This window comes from Brachyhypopomus gauderio, chromosome 7, assembly GCF_052324685.1.
Source record: "Brachyhypopomus gauderio isolate BG-103 chromosome 7, BGAUD_0.2, whole genome shotgun sequence".
Lineage (NCBI taxonomy): Eukaryota > Metazoa > Chordata > Actinopteri > Gymnotiformes > Hypopomidae > Brachyhypopomus > Brachyhypopomus gauderio.
In genome coordinates, this window is record NC_135217.1 from 21,881,977 (window position 1) to 21,901,456 (window position 19,480).

At 47.6% G+C, this 19,480-nt stretch overlaps 1 protein-coding gene across 1 annotated transcript in view; it reads left to right on the plus strand.

Moving 5' to 3' along the window:
- Positions 1 to 18,817, plus strand: part of tmx3b (thioredoxin related transmembrane protein 3b) — a 38,161-nt gene extending 19,344 nt beyond the window's left edge. The window contains exons 10-16 of the mRNA XM_077012603.1: positions 4,062 to 4,160; positions 4,549 to 4,606; positions 4,841 to 4,894; positions 8,089 to 8,145; positions 10,441 to 10,570; positions 11,654 to 11,722; positions 15,841 to 18,817. Coding sequence (XP_076868718.1) covers positions 4,062 to 4,160; positions 4,549 to 4,606; positions 4,841 to 4,894; positions 8,089 to 8,145; positions 10,441 to 10,570; positions 11,654 to 11,722; positions 15,841 to 16,113 — 740 coding nt within the window. The 3' untranslated portion in view covers positions 16,114 to 18,817. The remainder of the gene's footprint in view (positions 1 to 4,061; positions 4,161 to 4,548; positions 4,607 to 4,840; positions 4,895 to 8,088; positions 8,146 to 10,440; positions 10,571 to 11,653; positions 11,723 to 15,840) is intronic.
- Positions 18,818 to 19,480: the final 663 nt, after the last annotated feature.

Sequence of the window (19,480 nt, forward strand, 5' to 3'; positions counted from 1 at the left end):
ATCTGTTGGAGACACTTCTGTAGATTAGAGGTCACAGTCCCAAGTGTCCCCATCACTATGGGGACGACCTTGGTGTTAACCTTTCACATTCTCACTATTTCTTCTTTCAGTCCCTGATGTTTTTCTAACTTCTCATGTTTCTTTCGTTGGGACTGCCACATCTTTTACCACTGTTGTGTTTCATATCTACATTTTGTCCACTGTCACGATAGCTGGACAAAACTGCTCTCAAACTGAAGGTCCCACAGGATCTCTGGCTTGTTATTGTTATACACTGTCTGTGGGTCCTCCCTTTTGGACTGATGGCTGTCCGGCACATAATTTCATCTTTCCGTTCCAGTTCTTTGTTTTGGGCATGATGGCATGGTGCAGGTGATCTGGTTGAACCTACGGCTGTAGAACGTTCAAGCTCTCTTCTGTCCAGTTAGAAAATGGAGGTTGTCTGTGCTGATGAAGGAGACCACAGGCGTCACGTAAGCAGAATGGAGAACCCCGCTGTAGGGCATCTACGCTCCGCTGAGAGAGGAGGCTTCTGCTGGACCGGAAAAGCCCCCACGCCAGCAGCTGACGCTCGTAATTGGGGTTTATTTTAGAACGAGCTGTGCGTTCAAGTAGAAAAAAACATGGAGCCAGGCCCGGACCCAAGTGTGCCGCATTCCCAGCGCCGCACAGCTGGACCTCTGGCTGCCTTACCCATGGGATTCTTGGAGCTCGGGCTGGATTTACCTCGGTGCCGCTCGGACGGTAGAAGCCTTTAGACATCTTGATACTCCACAATCGGCAGACGGCAGGGAATGAGGGATGCAGAGGTCAACGGGAAAGAGAGGAACGTTATGGGCGGGGCCAAAGCAGGAGGCGTCAGGCAGGTGTGATGGGTGAAGTTGGAGGGTGTGCTGCTCGAGTGTGATCTTTGCTGACGGAGGCGTGGGTGAGACTGCTGCAGCGCAAGTGGAAATTTCCGGGCTGTGCCCTCTAAGCGCTGGAAAGGCACTCTTCCAAACGTCCCTCCCACTGCTGACTTAAGGACCCGTCGTCGAAACCGTGGCGCAGGCCCAGAACAGGTCACGTGCTGGACCTGCTTACTGGCTGTTGTTAAGATCAAACTGTTTAGGAGGAAATGGTGCTAAAGGTTTTTAAGTGACCAGTCCCGGCTGTAGCGTTGGTGAGGTCAGACTACCTTCGTCTTGTAGCTTGTATTGCAGCTGCATTTCTCTCTGCCTGTATCTCACTTGTGGGCTACTGGTGATGGTGTTTGGGTGCCAGTTAATTTGGGACAGAACTGGGAAGTAGTGAAAGTGTGATCTGCCCGTATACAGTTATGCGTATTTGACAGCACTGCTGAAAACTGTTGTACTGTTGGGGGAGTGGGTAAGGCAGCATCAGATGGCAGCTGCACCAACCCACATGACGTCCATACCGCCTATATGGGCAGCAGTAAACCACACGCCTGTGCCATTTCCGGACGTCTCCTATTTGAGGCGGTCGCCTTCATTGCCTATAGGGGCAGTCATGGCCTGGCGGTTAGGGAACTGGTCTTGTCACCGGAGGGTCGTGGGTTCGATTCCCAGACAGGCCATGACTGAGGTGCCCTTGAGCAAGGCACCTAACCCCAACTGCTCCCCGGGCGCCGGGCTAGGGCTGCCCACCGCTCTGGGTACGTTTGATCCACAGCCCCCTAGTAATCACTAGTGTGTGTGTGTGTGTGTGTGTGTTCTGACTGCACAGATGGGTTAAAAGCGGAGGACAAATTTCGATTGGGGTGTAAAAATCACAATTGACAAAAATATGGCACATTTCATTTCATTTTTTTACATTTCTATAGAACGTGAATCATCCACAAACTTGTCGTAGCTTCATGCTACACCATGCATGCCCTCTTCCTGCCCGTTTTCTATCCAAAATATGTTCCGCGATTTCCCTGAAGGCGAGTTGCCTGCCTTCTGCGTAGACGTATGTAAGCTACTGATTGTTGACCTGATTGTTGACATTCTGGAATGTTCTCATCGCACTGGTCCGCCTGTATCGTGACGTGACGTGCAACGAGCTTGATGTCTTCATTTGACATTCATGTTGACATTTATTCTCCCAGTTTTCCACCAAATCGCACCTTCTGCTCAAGCTTCCCTGTGACCTCCTGTGTTTTTCTCCAACACCTGCGATGTTTTAAATGCTGTGCAGTTTTGCACCAGTGGCTCGACGGGGGCAACGGTTCAGGTTCAGCCTGGTAGGCCCCTGTGCGCTGGGACTTGATAGGGGGGCATCATGGGTCACCACGCACAGGTTCTGTGATCTTCACAAATGGTCTTCCTGCCTCGTCTGAGGTCAAAGCGTGGGAATCCAGTCACCTAGAGAGGAACGCGCAGTTGGAGAGCCACGGCTCATTAATGGTGCTGAATGAGGCGTACGGCACGTGTGGGGCAGACTGTTTTATTGAATAATGCACAGGTGTACCTGGAGGTGACTGTGTGCGCGCTACAGTAGAATCATAATCACTATTCCAGCATTTTACACATATAGGGAGTTTGTGTTGGACGATGACATTTAACTTACTAAACAGATCAGAAAAATTCACGGTTTACAGATATTTAAAAGAAAGATTACATTAATAATAGTAGTAGTGGCAGTAGTAGTTGTAGCTGTTGTAATAGTAGTAACAACAATAATATTTAGGGCTTGGAAAACTTGTTCAGCCTAAGGTTAAAAATTGAGAAACTGGAAAGTCATTTCAAGGAATCGTTTGATGCCTTGAACTATAGACACTATGAACTATAAAGAGTCATGCTGGTGCTTCTATCGGTTGATGATGAATGTTGTAATGCACTGGCTCATTATGTCTGTGAAAATAATTAGCATTCCTTATATGTGAGCCAACGCGCCCTTCAGCCATTTGCATCCACAGAGGAAGTGAGACGAGCAAAGTGAGACGTGCCGACTTGAACATGGTGCCTCCACATCAGTGGCTGACAGACAGCAGAGAAATTCTGGCTCAAGTGGGCGGATTTGAACAAACAGCTTTGGGTCGTCAGCTTGTGAACAGAACCGGTTATAAGTGTACAATATTCCAAAGTGGAAGCACCCCAGAGCCAGGCAGGAGCTGGTCTGAGAAGCCTTAATCGTGAAGGACTCTGCTGACCTGCTTGAAGAGACGTGACACACCTGAGTCTTCAAACTGCTCCGATGAGACAAGTGGCCTGATGCTTATTGTAATTCAGGTGCTGCACATTTGGGATTAGATCCTGTTAATGATTTAAATGAGTACTTACTGCGGCAGTTGATCCCTTAATTACCTCCCTCTTTGTTTTCATTTCTGCCATTAATTAACACCATTATAGAGACTTATAACTGGTCGTTAAGGTCCAAATGATTGCCAAGCTCTGTTGTGCGATCTGGAGCGTTTGCTGTCTTCCTGTTCCCAGCAGTGACGGGACCTTACAGCCCTCGAGGCGAAGCGTCTGCCACACGCCCTAACCCATAACCCCTAAGCCCTAACCCTAGCCCTAAACCCTAAACCCTAGGTGCTCTCTCCTTCCCTACTCTTGTTTGCTGACAAGGCCCAGCTACCCATCAAAACATGCAAAATATTTTCTGAGCGGCTTTTGAACGTGGCCCGGCTTATTAGCGCATGTGTTTATTATTGGGGCCTCAAATGTTCCGATAAGCCGTCGTTGACAATGGGGAGGGGCTTTGGCGCATACAGGAGGACATTGGAGTCCTGCTGCATAGAGACCCCTCATAGAGACAGAGACACCGCATAGAGACAGAGACATTGGTTATTGTGTTTCTCCTTCGCAGCCCAAACGTTTAAATTCTCCTCTCCAGGCAGTACAGGACCATGTCACAAACCCTTGCAGTCAAGTCTAATTGTAATTGTTGTAATTCAAAGCCCTTTGTCCTGGTTTCATACTCCATAATTAGCGTTAGTGTGCATTATCGTTATCCCGGATGTTGTGCTGGGTAGAGAGACTACGGTGTTTCTTCAGGTCGGAGGCGTTCAGAAGGGCCTGCTCGTTTGATTACTACTGGGTGCTCAGCGTCTCCTCTGCCTTTGTTTGGTTTTGTAGAGTACGAGGATGGCAGCCTGTCTTCATGGGTGAACAGAGAACGTTTCCAGAGCTACCTGCAGATTGATGGCTTCACGCTGTACGAGCTAGGAGAGACCGGTAAAGTCCTGTGACCCACACGCCCTCAAAAACATGCAAAACAACAAGAAACAAAAACACCACAACCTAGTTCTGACCCTAGATTTCAGGTTCTGCTGTTCTGAAAGTGCAGGGGCAACGTGACTCCACCAGGGGGCAGACTTGCATTCTAACTTCGTGAATATTGCGGGATATCGCAACAAACCAAATTAAAACGTTTACTGAACACAGCAAATGACTTGCATTTCATTTCTAAATCGCATGAGAGGTGTTGCCATGTTTCTCATGACCACCATTAATTCCAAAACATAAAAAAAAAACCCATTGCGTTGAAATGTTCTGATTTTCTGTGCTGTTGTCATGGGTGGAGATTTGATGTTTGTCTGTTTTCCCCCGTCTGTCTTGATAGGTAAACTGGTGGCAATTGCAGTCATTGATGAAAAGGATCCAACAGAAGAAAGCGGGAGGTGCAAAGAACATTCCGGTTTTTTCTTTTTTTTTTTACGCTCCCACTCAGACATATTGCTAACAGAAGCACTGCCATAGCAACGCACAGAGCGGCTTTCAAATAGTGCCTTACTCCATGTCAGTTAAGCTTTTCCCCGGCGCTGAAAAGATTTTTCCACAAAACCGGCACACATTGAAACCGGGGTTCGTCCAAAGAGCCTCATTTGAATTCCGCCTTTTTCATGTTTCCTCAGGTTAAAGAGCCTCATACAGAAAGTCTCCACAGAATACAGACAAGACTTCAACAGGTAAGCCGTCGCAGGTGAAACTACTCCCCAAAATCTCCATGTGCACTCCCTGTGTGGAATTAAGCCGGTCGTGAAAACATCTCCTTCCCCCGCTGCACCTGTCCCGTCATCCGTGTTTGCCCGTCCTTGCGTCAGACTCCCTCGCGCTCTGCCAGTCGAGGTCGGCTTCGATCCAATCACCCCTCGGAGTTTGACAGCGGACCACACCGCCGTGGCCAAGGCCTTGTCAGGTCTGCGTTCTCGCGCCTTATCACCCATCGAGGATGACTGAGCGTCTCAGCCTTCCAGTTCTTCATGCAAACATCAGAGCGAGAGTGAAATGGGCTCGACCCGACGGGCAGAGCGGGTCGCGGGCCAGGCCCTTTGCGGGGCGGGCGCGGGAAGAGGAGTTGTTTAGGGTCTCCTCATCCTGAGCCCAGCGCTGCCTCCACAAAGGCTTTCAGCCTGGAGAAACACTCAGCTGTGCTCCTTAAATCTTCCTAATTAAAGTCTTCCTTGAATTTAGCTCCATTCGAACTGATTGCATTTCTCAGATCTCCTGCATCAGCTATTAAGCTATCTGCGCTGCTATCTCTCCCTCTTTCTATTTTTCGGAAACGAGTCTCTGCAGATTTGGCCCGAGATTTCCGGTTGCGTTCTGCCTTTGACAGATTGAAGCTAAACGGTCGCGTTAATTGTGTTAAGCCTCCACCCAACCCCCACGCGGCTCCCGCCCAACCCCCACCTCTCCAGATGTCTAAAGCCGATCTGGCCCAGTGGCTGCTGGGAGATGGCATGTGAAATGAAGCAGAGGGATTTGACTGGCTAATGAGGGAGGAAGAGTGACTAACTGGGCGGCTGCTGGCAGCTACATCGCTACATATAGACACATGCAGTCCACGGGATCTCGCAGTCCAGAGGAGAAAAGCGTGTGTGTGTGTGTGTGTGTGTGTGTGTGTGTAGGGGACAATGTGTGTGGGAGTGAAGGAAAAAAAGTAGACAGAGGTGGTTTTACGGTGAATCAGGCCGGATAGCAGATAATAACGAAGGTACACTCTCTTTCATTTTCTCTCCAATTCTACTCTTGCTGTGGTGTGCGTGCACTCACACACACACACATTCTCTCAATCGCTTTCGTGCGCCTGTCCTGTCCCCTTTTAAGGCTCATCAGGTTCCCTTAACTGGTACACTGTGCTGAAGTGGCAGTGCGCAGACGTCCTGAGCTGTTTTGTTGTATTCATTTCACCTACGTGCAGATGTCTACTGTTCATGGGCAGGCGCACGTGCACACGTGAACTGCAGCTTGTGTTCTCACTTTCAGGATTAACAAGTGAGACACTCGGGCAACCTGATGTCCTTCTCACTGGTCAGGTGGTTGTAATGCACACATCTATCCCACAATCCCTGTGGGGGGGGTGAGTGTGAGGGTTGAACTTCCTTTCAGCTCTTGGCTGGGGCTCTGTGCAGTTTAAAAGTCCTGCTGACCCAGCTCAGATGAATTGTGCTGCTTGGTTTCTTTGGACAGATCTGTGAAGAGCAGGAGGAGAATGTCCTTTTAACACTTTGTGGTTTATTTTTGTTCTGTTTTTTTTTTTTTTTTTTTTTTGGCAATGCCTTTATTTTCCTCCAGAAAGCACTGAGAGAAATTTAGGCATCCAATGTCCAGGGTCATTGTGGCCTCTCTTAGATCCAAGTCCTCAGAAAGAGATGCATCAATGCACCCTTGCACCATAATGTATGGAGCTGTCTCAAGAATGGCTCTAGAATGGAGGAGAGCTGTGGGAATGAGAGACAAGATTCCAGAAACTTCAGAGCAGTACAGTGCAGGTTGTCAATACCAGCATCATGTATCTGGCTCCTGGTGCAATGAAGGCCTAATGCCCCAATAAGATTCGCGGTCTGAACTGTGTTGAAGGTTAAATAGAGAGCCGGAAACTATTTAGACTTGTTGCTTTTTGGTGTGTAGTGTACCATGCAAACCTCATTTATTCAGTCGAAGGACTTACCCCAGATGCCATCGTTTGGTTGAATTTTGTCCGACGTGGTGTTCTCCTGTGTGGCACTTGAGTTACGAGGCCACTCTTGTACACGTAAGGGATATCTGTCATGCCAAGGTATCTTCTGTCATTAATGCAAACTCGGGGCTCCACACACCTGCCTCAGACTTTATCCAGTTCTTCAGTAATGCTCCTCAGACTTTATCCAGATCTTCAGTAATGCTCCTTAGACTTCACCCAGTTCTTCAATAATTCTCCTCAGATTTCACCCGGTTCTTCAATAATTCTCCTCAGATTTCACCCGGTTCTTCAATAATTCTCGTCAGACTTCATCCACTTTTTCAGTAATACTCCTCAGTCTTTGGCCACTTCTTCTGTAATTCCCCTCAGACTTGCTGATTTGGACTGAGTGGGTGGATGACTAACAGTGCTTTACCAACCTCATGTCCAGAAGGCCTGTGCCAGTGTCTGAAATGCGAATAAAAAGAGAGGAATCAAGAGATTCAGTGTCTTGTTTTTCATAAATATACTCTCATTCTGAAATTCACGTCTGCAAAATGGAGGAGCAGGGACATTTAAGACTAGAAACTTTGTTAAAACTTCGAAAAAAACCTCTGAAACAAGGTGATGGCCATTGCAGACCTGTACCGACAGGGCCGGTGCTGTCTGAGCGGTGGCAGGCGAGGGCTTGTCACGGGCTTGGTGAAGCGGATGGTGGTGGTAAAACGGACCCTGAGTGCAGGGGTAAACATGCTCCTGTCACAACTTTTCTGGAACGGTGCAGACATGGAATTTAGAATTTGCAATGCAGGCATCGGATTTTGGAATGACGATTTTCTTAAAGGTCAAAGGAAATTTCCAAACCGTTGCTTTTTCATTATAATTTCACATAAAGTGAACCACATGTGTAGATATCGATTATGTAAAAATGAGGCAATTTAACTGAGTAATGTTGCTTCAAGCAAGTTTGTCATTTTAGGCATGTGTGAGATTCCGGCATGTATTTATGGAAAGCGTTTGCAGTGTGGTTAGACTTCCATTACTCGTTAGCTCATTAGTGTCCTAGCGTTGGTGTGAGCTAACGAGGAAAACTCTGGATGGAGGACACGTCCTCCCTAATGAACAGTGTTGGGGGTGTGGGGGGGTTCTCTGGAAACGAGGCTTCCTCATCCAACCGTCCCATTACGTTCAACACGCTCTTTTCTTCTTCATCTTCAGGGACTTCCAGTTTGGCCACATGGATGGAAGTGACTATATCAACAGCCTCATCATGGGGTGAGTGTGTGGTTTTTTCCCCTCATCTACATCTTTCCTCCATCTTACCGTCATCTACATCTTTCCTCCATCTTACCGTCTCCGAGCCTGAGCAGGCGGTGTCATGAGGAATGAGGTGGTGCCAGGCACGGCCGCTCCACCATAAAACACTGTGGCCATTTTGTTGTTTTAATAGAGATCTGCTGCCCCAGTGATCTAGTGGACATTTTTGTGTGTCTGTGTGTGTGTGCGTGTGTGTATGCGTGCTTACACTTACACACATGTATGCCCGCTCGCACACACCGCATCCTACAAGAGGAGTGTGGCTGAGTGTGTTTGTAGCAACTAAAAGCTGTGTGTGTGTGTGTGTGTGTGTGAGAGAGAGAGAGAAATTGCATTTGTGTAAAATACAAACTCTTGTTTGTTGCAGTCTGTTGTTCCCTCTGTCCTCTCTGTCTTCATACACACACACACACACGCACACACAAAGCTTTTATGCCATTAGAGTGAATTTATATAGTGCAGTAAAGTGCCTTTGCTAAGGTGGTAGTAAATTAGTTTGTGTATGTTTGTGTACGTTTGTGTAGTAGTGCTTCGTCTTGAACAGGATGAGCGCCTCAGGTGTTCTGTAAAAATCAAAATAATAAAGGCAGAAGAGACAAATGCGAGGACATGGTGCTTTACTGTCTCTGTTGTGTGTGTGTGTGTGTGTGTGTGTGTGTGTGTGTGTGTGTGTGTGTGTGCATGCATGCGTGCTTTAGATGTTGTGCTGGTTGTTGGGCCACTGTGTAGGTCCATATGTTTGGAAGGAATGTGCATGTGTGTTTGCCTTGCAAACCACTCTGTGCCAATCACTTTGTTGAGATTATGCGTGTGTGTGCATGTGTGTGCACATTACCCTCTGTCAGTTGGAGGATTAATTGGCCTCCTTTGCAGAATAAAATCCTGGCCCGTCAATGAACACTAATCCTGTCCTGTGGGATCTCCATGGAAATAAATCTGATGTGTTTTATATTTACATGCCCAGCCAATCACCCTGCTTAGAGTCTCGCTTCTTCATCCGTCTGTCTGTCTGCCTGTCTCTCTGTCTCTCTTGCTGTCTAGTAGAAGTTCTTCAGAGGAACAGTTATCTCTACATCTCCGTCCCACTCTCACACACACACACACACACACACACACACACACACACTGCCGTTATATTCTAGGTTCAGACAGTGGGTGTGTTTGGCTGTTTATCTCCAAATTCATTTGTACTCGGAGTCTCAGCCTGTTTGAGCATCAGATAAACAAAGCAGCTTCTCCCTCTCTCTGCATATTGTTCATGATGGAGAGAGAGAGAGAGAGAGGGAGGGAGGGACTGGCAGAGGGACACCACGTTTTCTAATGGAAACGTAGGATCCTAGTGTCTGACTGCTCCTCCATTTTGACCTGTTTGCGCTGTCCATGCACGGGTGACTTATTTGATTATAGTAATGTAATCCCGCGCCAGGCCCCTCTCGTCACACGGGCGGAGGATGAAACGCTCTGTGTCTGTTCTGCGCTGTCAGAGGCTTGTCGGGTCGTCGTTATCTCTCGTTTAAACCACATAAGGCGAGACTGACCGCGTGCAGAGCTTTTCCAGGGGCGTGACCGCGTGTCTAGCGTTCTCGGCTGGCGTGTGAGGTGCTGGGGGTGGACGGGGGGGGGGGGGGGGGGGGGGGGGGGGGGCGTGTGGGCGTGTGGACGTGTACGTTGGCGGCCGTGTGGTCACGCACGCAGGTCCGGTACCATTGATCCAGTCTGGCTGTTCTGGCGATGCCAAGCGAGGGGGAGACTGCTCCTTGAAGTGTAACACGGTTGCTCTGGAATGCTAATGTGGTGTTTGCATGCCTGCGCACAGCGTGCATGTGCGCGAGCTCGCGGCTCGTTGTCGGCTGTCGTTTGGAAAGGTCAGCGTGAGCGTGAGCGCCCGTGGCCCTTGGCCACCCAGCCGTGGCGCCCGCATTTCCATAACGATGGAGTCGACCGCGCCCCCCCCCCCCCCCCCCCCCCCCCCCCCCCCGTCTGTACGGTACTCGCGTATGCCTCGGTAATTACTTCCGCGGAGAGCGATACACCCTCACGCTGCTGCCCCACGGCACCGCGGAGGTTCGGTCTTCCGACCCGAGCGGCCATCGCGCTTCCAGAGAGGCCGTCTGACTGGAACGGTCTTCTCGTGTTTGGTTTATCGGTCGCACCGCTGTACGTGAAGGAGCGTTCTGGGGCGCGTGTGAGCAGGCGCGCGCGTCAGAACGGACCGAGCCTCTGCGCTGGCCTTCATCCTGTTTTCCCCTGCAGAGAGGTGTCCGTGCCGTCCGTCATCATCCTCAATACATCCAACGAGCAGTACTTCCTGCCCAGTGAGCCCCTGGAGGGTGTGGAGCAGCTCGTCCTCTTTATCCGGAGCGTCCTGGATGGCACTGCGCAGGTAACACACACACACACACACACACACGATCTTCATTCCTCTGCTGTATTACATGCTGCTCAGTTTCGCAACCCATCACCTGGATATGAGTGGGAGGTGTCCAAACCGATTGGCTTTGAGAACCCTGCTTCCCAATGGCTTCTGGGGGATTCGTCCTGGGGCTGTTACAGCCTCCCCCCCCTGCAGGCAGCTCTTAGCTCCTCATCCTCAGCGGGAGGCGTCAGGAGGATGTTTCCTCCTCCTTTGCTTCGCCTGACGTCTCTCCTCAATCTCTCATTTCTCCCCAAAACATCAAGGAGAACTGCAACCAGATGAACCCCCATATCCCCCCCAATAGCACTTCCGAATTTCTCTTAGGAATTCTCTTTGATGATTTCAGCGCGTTTAAAATCCTTAAAAAATGTTTTGTTCAGGACATCAAAAGAAATACCCCATTACCACAGGCTGCAGTTTTTGTTGAAGATAAACAGTTGTAGGGGGAGCCTGTTTACTGGTATTTACTGGGTTTAGTGGTATTTTAAGCTCTTCTCTCTCTCCCTCTCAGTGTATCATGCCTTTTCTAAGCAGCTTTGTGGTCCTATAACGGTCTTTGGTCTTAATATGAAGGGAGATTCATGCCCTGATCCAGGGAGCAGCTCATAATCCAGAACACGTCTTGTATTAGTAACTGGCGTGTGAGATGTTTGGGGACGTTTACTTTAGCTCTGTTCTGTTTATATACAGTGGAAGGCTTTTTGTTATTTTGCTGCATATTTTGATCCTCTGAAAGCAGACATGAAAAGCCAGATGGAAGCATGTTTTTTTTTTCTTTTTTAACTTACTGGAAAGACAACTTTGAGCAGACAAAAAAAAAAAGGAAAAGACCAAAATAGTTCTCTCCTTTTTCGGAGTTTTCTCTTGGCAGCACAGAAGCCAGCCACCGTATAAGCAGCCGCTGACCGTGTTGCCGTGGAGATGGTTGGGCCGCTTCCCTGGAGGCGTGGCCCGGGTTGAGACCGCTCGGCTGGTGGCGTCGTGCGCGCTCCGGGCCTGCGTCCAGCTACGCTAACACCGGCCTCTTTGTCCTTCTGTTCATGCAAACAGGCCTACGGAGGGGACGGAATATTCCAGAAAATCAAGCGCGTGGCCTACGACGCCAGATCCACCATCATGGTGAGTAGAACGTGACCCGAGGGGACCGGTGACGTCAAGGCCCGACGGGCTCCAGTGCCTCAGCGGACAGCGCGTACACCCAGACTCGTTCTTTATCTGCTCCGTTTACAGAAAAATAAACGCAGCGTCACTGTCGGCGTAAACATTACAGGCACACGGATTGACCTTCGCTCCAGTTTTGTAACTTCGGTTTCTCCTCTTTCCTTTTTCGCTGCCTTTATTTCTGCTGTTTGCGTCGACGTGTGTGAATAACGCCTCTTCCCTCTCTGCATCGTCCTCTGGCCTCTCGCAACGTGCCTCACAACCACCTGAATCACATTCAGTTCAATTCTTCATGAGAAAGAGCTGGAGAAAAAGCTGACTAGGACAGAATAAGAGAGCGCCACACACACACACACACACACACACACACACACACACACACACACACACACACACACACACACACGCGGGCAGACACAAAATAGAGGTTGTGTGGAATGTTTTAGTGGTGCAGGCAGAGAAATGATCCATGGCAGTGGCTACCAGAGACCGGCTCCAACCAGAATAGAAGGCAGATGGGCAGACATAACAGTGCGCATGATGAGAAATATTATTGACGTTTGTCTCCGCAGTGCAAGTCGGTAAGTACGAGCGAAGCCAAGGTGCCCGCCAGCCCCCTCCGGTGGACACGTGGGTGCGGTTTCGGGAGGAAAATGATAGATTAGATCTCTGGAACTGCTGATGTTGTAGAACGAGGCGATGAGCGGGGGAGGGGCAGACAGGGGTGGGGGGGTTACCGCAGGGTTGAACATGCACACGCTCTTCCCTTCATTTAATTTAGTCCGCTTTTTCTTTCTTGCTCTTCGGGAACGCCCCCCGGAGCTCGTGGCTGTCCCGTGTGGGCGCGGCCCGTCCTCGGGCCGAGCGCGTGTGCACGCCGGGCCGACGCGTGCAACTGATTAGTTCGGCGGCTGTACCGTAATCCTTCTGCGGCGCCCGGGATCGGAGAGTACGTCTGATGTGATTAAAATGACCCGCCGCTTCGCCGCTCTTTGAGTCGGGCCCGCTGCCAGCAGCCCAGGGAAATAACGGGGGATGTCGGAATTCAAATAATCCTGAAACGCCATTCTGACCCTGTTTTTTAGCAGAGGATCATGTTCTTTTCACCAGCGCGGTGCCCTCCGATAACTGCACACTATAGCAGTAGTTTAGAATTCGTCCTGCGTGCGTTTATGAATTAGAGTTGGCAGACAGATTGATGGGTCTTAGATTAATGGAGAGAGGCAGTAGGTAATTGAGTGGGGTGGGGGGCGGGGGTGGTATACCATGGACCTACTTTATTGTTCTTCTGAGATGTGCAGGTGTCTTGAAGGATTGTGGTATCGGGTTAATTAAACCTGACCCCTGATTTTTAAACTGCCATGTCCCACCTTACAATGACCTGGCACAGCTCAGCAGGTGTTGTGTTTCTGAAAAGGATCAAACGACGTAACTCTCTTCGTTTCAGCGCTGCAGAGCGAATGACAATCACACGTTTGTATTACAGTCGCAGTGGGAACACCTTTAAGATGTTGTTCTCTCGCTGTAAAATTACAGGCTTGTGGAAGTTTGTAGGGGCTTCTGCTCAACCTGCACAGTCGTCGGCTGATTCACCGACAGTGGCGTTGAAATGCAGGCGTCCGCGTTGTGCCCGAACATAGCGGAGTGTGGTGAGGGAATGTCCAGGGCGCTGACCTTTCCTGAATTTAAAATAAAAACTTGTGCTTTCTGTGAATTATGGCAAAACCTTATGGGAAGACCTGCTTGAGTGGAAGAGGTCAGGGACCAGGAGTTTCTGTTCTGATCTAGCTTCCCACAACACCCGAACCAGACACGCAAGGACCTCAAGGACTAGGCTGAGAAACCTCCGGCACCAGGTCACATGTTGTGGTGAGAGGCTGCTGTTCTGAGTTTGAGGGATGTCCTGATGTCTGTGCCGGATGGTGATCGGAGATCCTCAGGTTCTTGAACTGAATGGGCCAAACCAATTCTGAGCCTGTGTACTGAGCCTTTGTGGTGAATACTTCACACCATAAGATGATCGGTGTATACCGCACCCAGCAGCCTGGGCCAGCGTTCCAGCCTCTCTGCATTTGATAACTTAAGTTGGGGATATTCTTTTACAGTGGGAGTTTAATAGGTTGTTCAAGCACACCACATCTTGGTTTCTCATGCCCTGTTCACATTACATTTAACCTTTTAAAATCCCATTCGAACTCCTGTGGATGCTGCATGTAGACACTGTGTTCGTGTGTCGTGTATGGTTATGTCCTGATTGCCTGGACCTTGTAGCTTCATTTCTGCTCCTCGTTTGTGATCTGCTGTGATTGGCTTGAATCAAGAACGTGAACATCTCGGATCTCGGTATTCTACAGCGCAGCAGTCGTGAGAGAGGAGAGAGGACTCCTGCGTTTGGGGGCTCTTAATAAGCAGGCTTGGCGTGTCCGGAAACGCACACGCTTTGGATCCGGTTTGTTTGAACACATGTCAGAAATAGCTCACGCCCAGTTAGCAGGCACTCGCTGGGTTATTTGCATGATTACACGTCACCATGGAGACTGTTAACTCTGGAAGCACCTTGGCGCTTACGGAGACGGTGGAAACAATTAACTTCCGTCTATATCTGTAGCGGTGTCGTGTTATCAAGTCATGACCCAGTTATTTTAATCTTTCCTTCTGTTTGGTTTAAAATATCTCCAACGCTAGTAAAGATCCAGTAATTCTGCCCCATGTGTTCAGATCTTGCCCTGATGATTGAGGAGCTCTGTGAGGTTTGAGAGAAACTGCCGCAAGTTTATGTGGGGTGTGAACGCACTTTTATGGAGATGAATCAGCATTCATACTTGAGGGAATAGACACTCCAGACACTAGGATGTTTAAGAGCGAGGGTGACTGGCCGCCAGCACACTCCCTTCTTCAGTCATGAGTACATTTTACAACTATAGTTATGGAGCATAGTCATACAGAAATGAACTCCCGACCTTTATGTGACCCTCCCAGACTAACAATTCATTATTAATCCAACACTTCCAAAGCAGAAATAATAGTTATAGTCATTAGGTGATGAAACTTTTTCCCCCTAATTATTACTACATATTAATTATTCTTTCATTATTCATTGTATTTTATTATCTTTTATATTAGCAGTAGTACTAGTTGGCATGTATGATTCTGGCTCTGTTGAGTGCACACCACCCTCTCTCTCTCCGTGGAGGGGGGCCGTGTGCCGTGTAGGGAGCTGTGCCCGCCTCAAAGCCCGGCCTGCCCCCCCGCGGCCGGCTCGCCCATTAGGATGCCAGTCCGCTGCTACCCGAGGTCCGTCAGAGCCGACGGGCCGCGCGGGTGGGCTCGTGACGTGGCCGCGTTCTCTCTCCCCTGCCTGGGCGAGTCCCTTTATCCGCTACCTTAGCCTGGGTGTCGTTTGCAGCTGTCGGGCTGAACGCCTCTTCTCCGTCGTGCCCTCTCTACCGTCTGCTTCCGTCTTTCGGAACTTAAACACTTTTGCATGTTGAACTTCCCATGAACCTGATGTTCAGCTTTAGGGCTTGTTTATTTTATTTTTTATATTATTTTGTAGCGTTTTTTTCTCCTTTCTCTCTCTTTGTCTGGTGACTTGTTTGTTGTGTCTCGGTGGTGTGTTGAGGAGGCCTTGTGTTGACCTGAAGGAGTGATGTGAGGTCTGGGCCAGGCGGGGACACGGGGGAGGAGTGAGACGTGTGGAAACAAAAGCACAGTGCCACGAGACCCCGGGTGAATTCATCTGTCTTTCTGGGCGCGAGGCGTCTGATGACTCATGCTGGAGTGTGTGCTGTTGGACTGTACTCACCGTGGACATAAATCTCCTCCATCTGCTCTCCTCCCCGTCTGCACCTGAGCTCCTCCTCTCCTCCCCTGGCCCTCCCGTGCTCCCTCTCTGCTTCTGTGCTCCAAATGGTTCACTTTGTCGACACAACAAAACAAACAAAAAAATAAATAAAAACCCCCCTTAAAGTTCTTCTCCCTGTTTTGCGGTGCCTCGCAACCTTCCTCCTACTTCACTCATGTGCTGTGTGTGTGTGTGTGTGTGGGTTGTGTGTGTGTGTGTGTTTCTCCTGCAGTCCGTCTTTCGCAGCTCTCCGCTGCTGGGCTGTTTCCTGTTCGGCCTGCCGCTGGGCGTCATTAGCCTCATGTGCTACGGGATCTGCACTGCCGAGTCTGACGACGGCGAGCTGATGAAGAGGGAGGGGCTCACGGATGAAGAGGACGAGGAGGAGGAGGAAGAGGAGGAGGAGGGGCGGCGTTGCGACGGCAAGCTGGAGGCGCCCAGGGATGAGGACGTGGGGGATAAGGAGGCGGAGGAAAAAAGTGTAACGGAGAAAAAGCTTGATTAACCCAGGGGAGGAGTGTGCATGCTTTGGGTGGTGTGAGGATGATGTCCGAGACCTTAAACACATATCAGTGTGTGGTGGGGGTTTATTTTTATTATTATTCCTGATTTTTATTTTTGAGTACTTCCACCCTCCTGTTCACTGCTGTGGGGATAAGGATATCCGTTTTGATACGTTTCTTTTTCTCTGTCTCCCCCCCCATTTATGAGAGTTGTGGATTTATGAGGACATGGTCCGTAATATCTTCAAAATTGTTTGGTTTCAAGTGGATATTAATGGATATTGTTCTGGGGAGAGGAGGGGAAATTAAGCCAAAATTGCTGGACTAAGTGGACTTTATCTTAGGGGCCATCCTTCAGAGTCCGCCCTCTTTTACCACTAGTTGAACACTTAGACCAGTACTTCATCAAATATACTGTTCACTGTGCTCCTGTCACATATGTGCAGTGCTGTTCAAAACGTCCCTGTCTTTGCAGTTTTCAGCTTTCAGCTTCTTATTTATTGGATTTTTGTTGCTAAATTTAATTGAACTTCTTTTGCAAGGAATTGAAAGTACATTGGTAGCTTGACAGGTGCTGATGTAAAGTATATTTTCTTCTATGGTTTAGCGTAATCACTCTCGATGACTGTAATCAGTTGCAGGTCCATGTAACCTCCATGCTTGTGACCACAACCCATGAGCTTCCGACCTCTAATTCCTGGCATGTGTGCACATTTAACCCTTTCAGAAGTGCAGAATGCTTAAAGCGGTGGAGGACATGAGGTCATTTCAAATGGAGCGTTATTATTCCTCCAGTGGAATCATACCCAGGTATTATTCAAAGACCATTGGACAGCCTGATTTCTGTTCAAATATGGTGCCTGGATCATAGTCCACCCCACTTGGTTCCGCTAAGAAATTACATCGGGTCAAGATGTCAGTGTGGAACGAATGATGAGGCTAGAAACTGAAATGAACAGTGTACTTCCAGTCTTTGGCAAGCAGGGAAGATGAAACGACCACATTCTGCCCTCCTTTCTGAAGAAGATAAACTTCTTTCAGACAAATGCTTGGATGTGTTTGATATCAGGTTCCTATTTGATCCGTGTTGGTGAGATTTGGAACAAAAATAGCACCATGTTCACTGTATTTTGACAAGCTAGCTAGAAGGTTCAGGATAGCGGATTTAATCGCACAAATAAGCCATTGTGAAAAATGTAGTCTAATTATACTCATGTCATGTCTAGAAGTAATAAGATCTTATAATGATCATAAAGTCAATTAAGAAATCCATGTAGCTTCTTTTTACTTTAGCTGTACACAGCATTCTACTTTAGTTGTCTTTTGAATATGGGATGTGTTTATTGCGCTACTCTCTTAGTCAGTTTGAAATATTCATGAGTGACTCCTTGGTCTTTGAGGCAGGGGGTATCTCCCATTTACAATAAATAAATAAACTTATTGAAAGGTACAGAAACGAACAAGACCTAGTTGCAGAATTTTAAACTTAAATTCATACAGCCATGTTTCATGGAAGTGGATGATGCGTCCTGGTACTCTGGGTAGTGCCTTTGGAAATGTTTGTCATCTTAGAATCAGGACCAAATTCTGCCTTGCAAAGCATGTAGCAGTTAAATATGCTTTTTTCTGTCAGAAATATGGTGCCAGCCCAACTGAAAGTGACTTTTGGGCCGAATTCCCCTTTTATAGGTTGAGATGTTCTTGCTCCGTTACTGTTTGGTTCAGTGGTTAGAAAAACCTCTCCCTGCAATGCACTGCAATTGAAAGATGTTTATGCACTGAAGATATAGGCAATGTGGTTGATAATTGTTAGGTCAAATTAAAAGAACATTTTGACCAAAAAATTAAATAAAATCTATATGGATTTTCTTTTCGTGCAGAGAACAATGATGTAAGGTGTTAAGTCCATATATGGTTTCTCTATCTGCAGTAGATGAAGAAGACTAATGTTGCAAAGTCCATTAGTCTGGTGCTGATGTCCATTATTATACTTTTGACATGTTTTTCTCCAGCAGAAGTATAAAAATGAAGTGAGGAAAATGTTGCACAATTGCATTTCAAAGTGATGCAATAAACCTGCTGTCGGTTAATAAGATAAAACCTATGAAGAACATACAGGATAAGAGCGTGGAATAATCATGTCATTCCTGTATGTATTTAAATTTGGCTTCATGTAAACCGTCCAGTGGTTGATCATGTAACTCATTTATTAGTGGATTGGTACTGTAACCATTATCTCACTTTTCAGTGCAAAATAAAAAAAAAACTTATTAAAACCATAAAGAGTAGTTTTCAGGGTACATCTTCCAGGCTTTTATTGCTCTTATATTGTTTTTTTTTTTATTTAACAAAACTATTAAAACTCAGAATAATGGTTTACTGTGAAGTCTATACATCGTTTATATATCTTGCAGCGAGGTAAACCACCTGAAATACATTTTCTAGGAACTTTTACAAACTCATGCTCTATTCTGCATGTGAGAATGCTCGTATTGCTTTGTCAAGTTTTCCATTTGTGTGCGTAATTGTGTATGCTTTATAAAGGTTTACCATCACCGCTCGTTATCTGTCTGCACATGCTGCACAAGTTCACTGCCACCCACCATGTGTGCTTGAGTCCCACATGCGTGATCACTTACACAAGGGGCACACGCTCTAGCTGTTTCATTATCCACCGTTTATTAAAGTCAGACTGGCAGTACATTATCACGTGCAAAAGTGTATTTTTATTTTGTTTATTTATTTATTTATTTTTAATTGTTGTGCTAATGGATGATAAACCTGGTCCAGGTTTCAGAATTTGATGCGTTTAGACTAGGGTTTTTGACTAATGTGATAAAATGGTAAATATATGGGGAAAGATGTTTTGTTCACCGCGGTCAAGTAAACGCTTGCTTGCATACAAAAAGGTCGAGTCAGGCCTTTGTTTTACCACCTTATCGCGCTCCTCCTCCCTGACTTTCGTCGTCTGATAGCATTTCGCCGTAGCCAAGGGCACTCTACCTCAGCACGCTTTTATTTTTGCAGTGTGACCTTTCTAATGATAGGCTCGTTAAAAGTTAATGCAGTTTCTAAGCAGTTTGAACCACTTTATTAGCTCATTGGCACACTTATCCTGCTATAAAAGCACATTTCAGTGAGGCTAGTAGCAAAAAGGACAAAGTACATGAGAAGAAAAGTATTGGTGATGTTGCTGTCTTGTTGGTGAGGAGGTCGCTGTATGATTTGTCTTTAGCTCGGGATTCTTGGCTCCTTGACCACAGTCCGTATACATTAATATAGTACTTTCTACATGATTAGATAAGCAATACATTAATATATAATTTTTTTTAATATCCTTTCTGAAGTTCGCTTTTTCTTCTGTGCTTT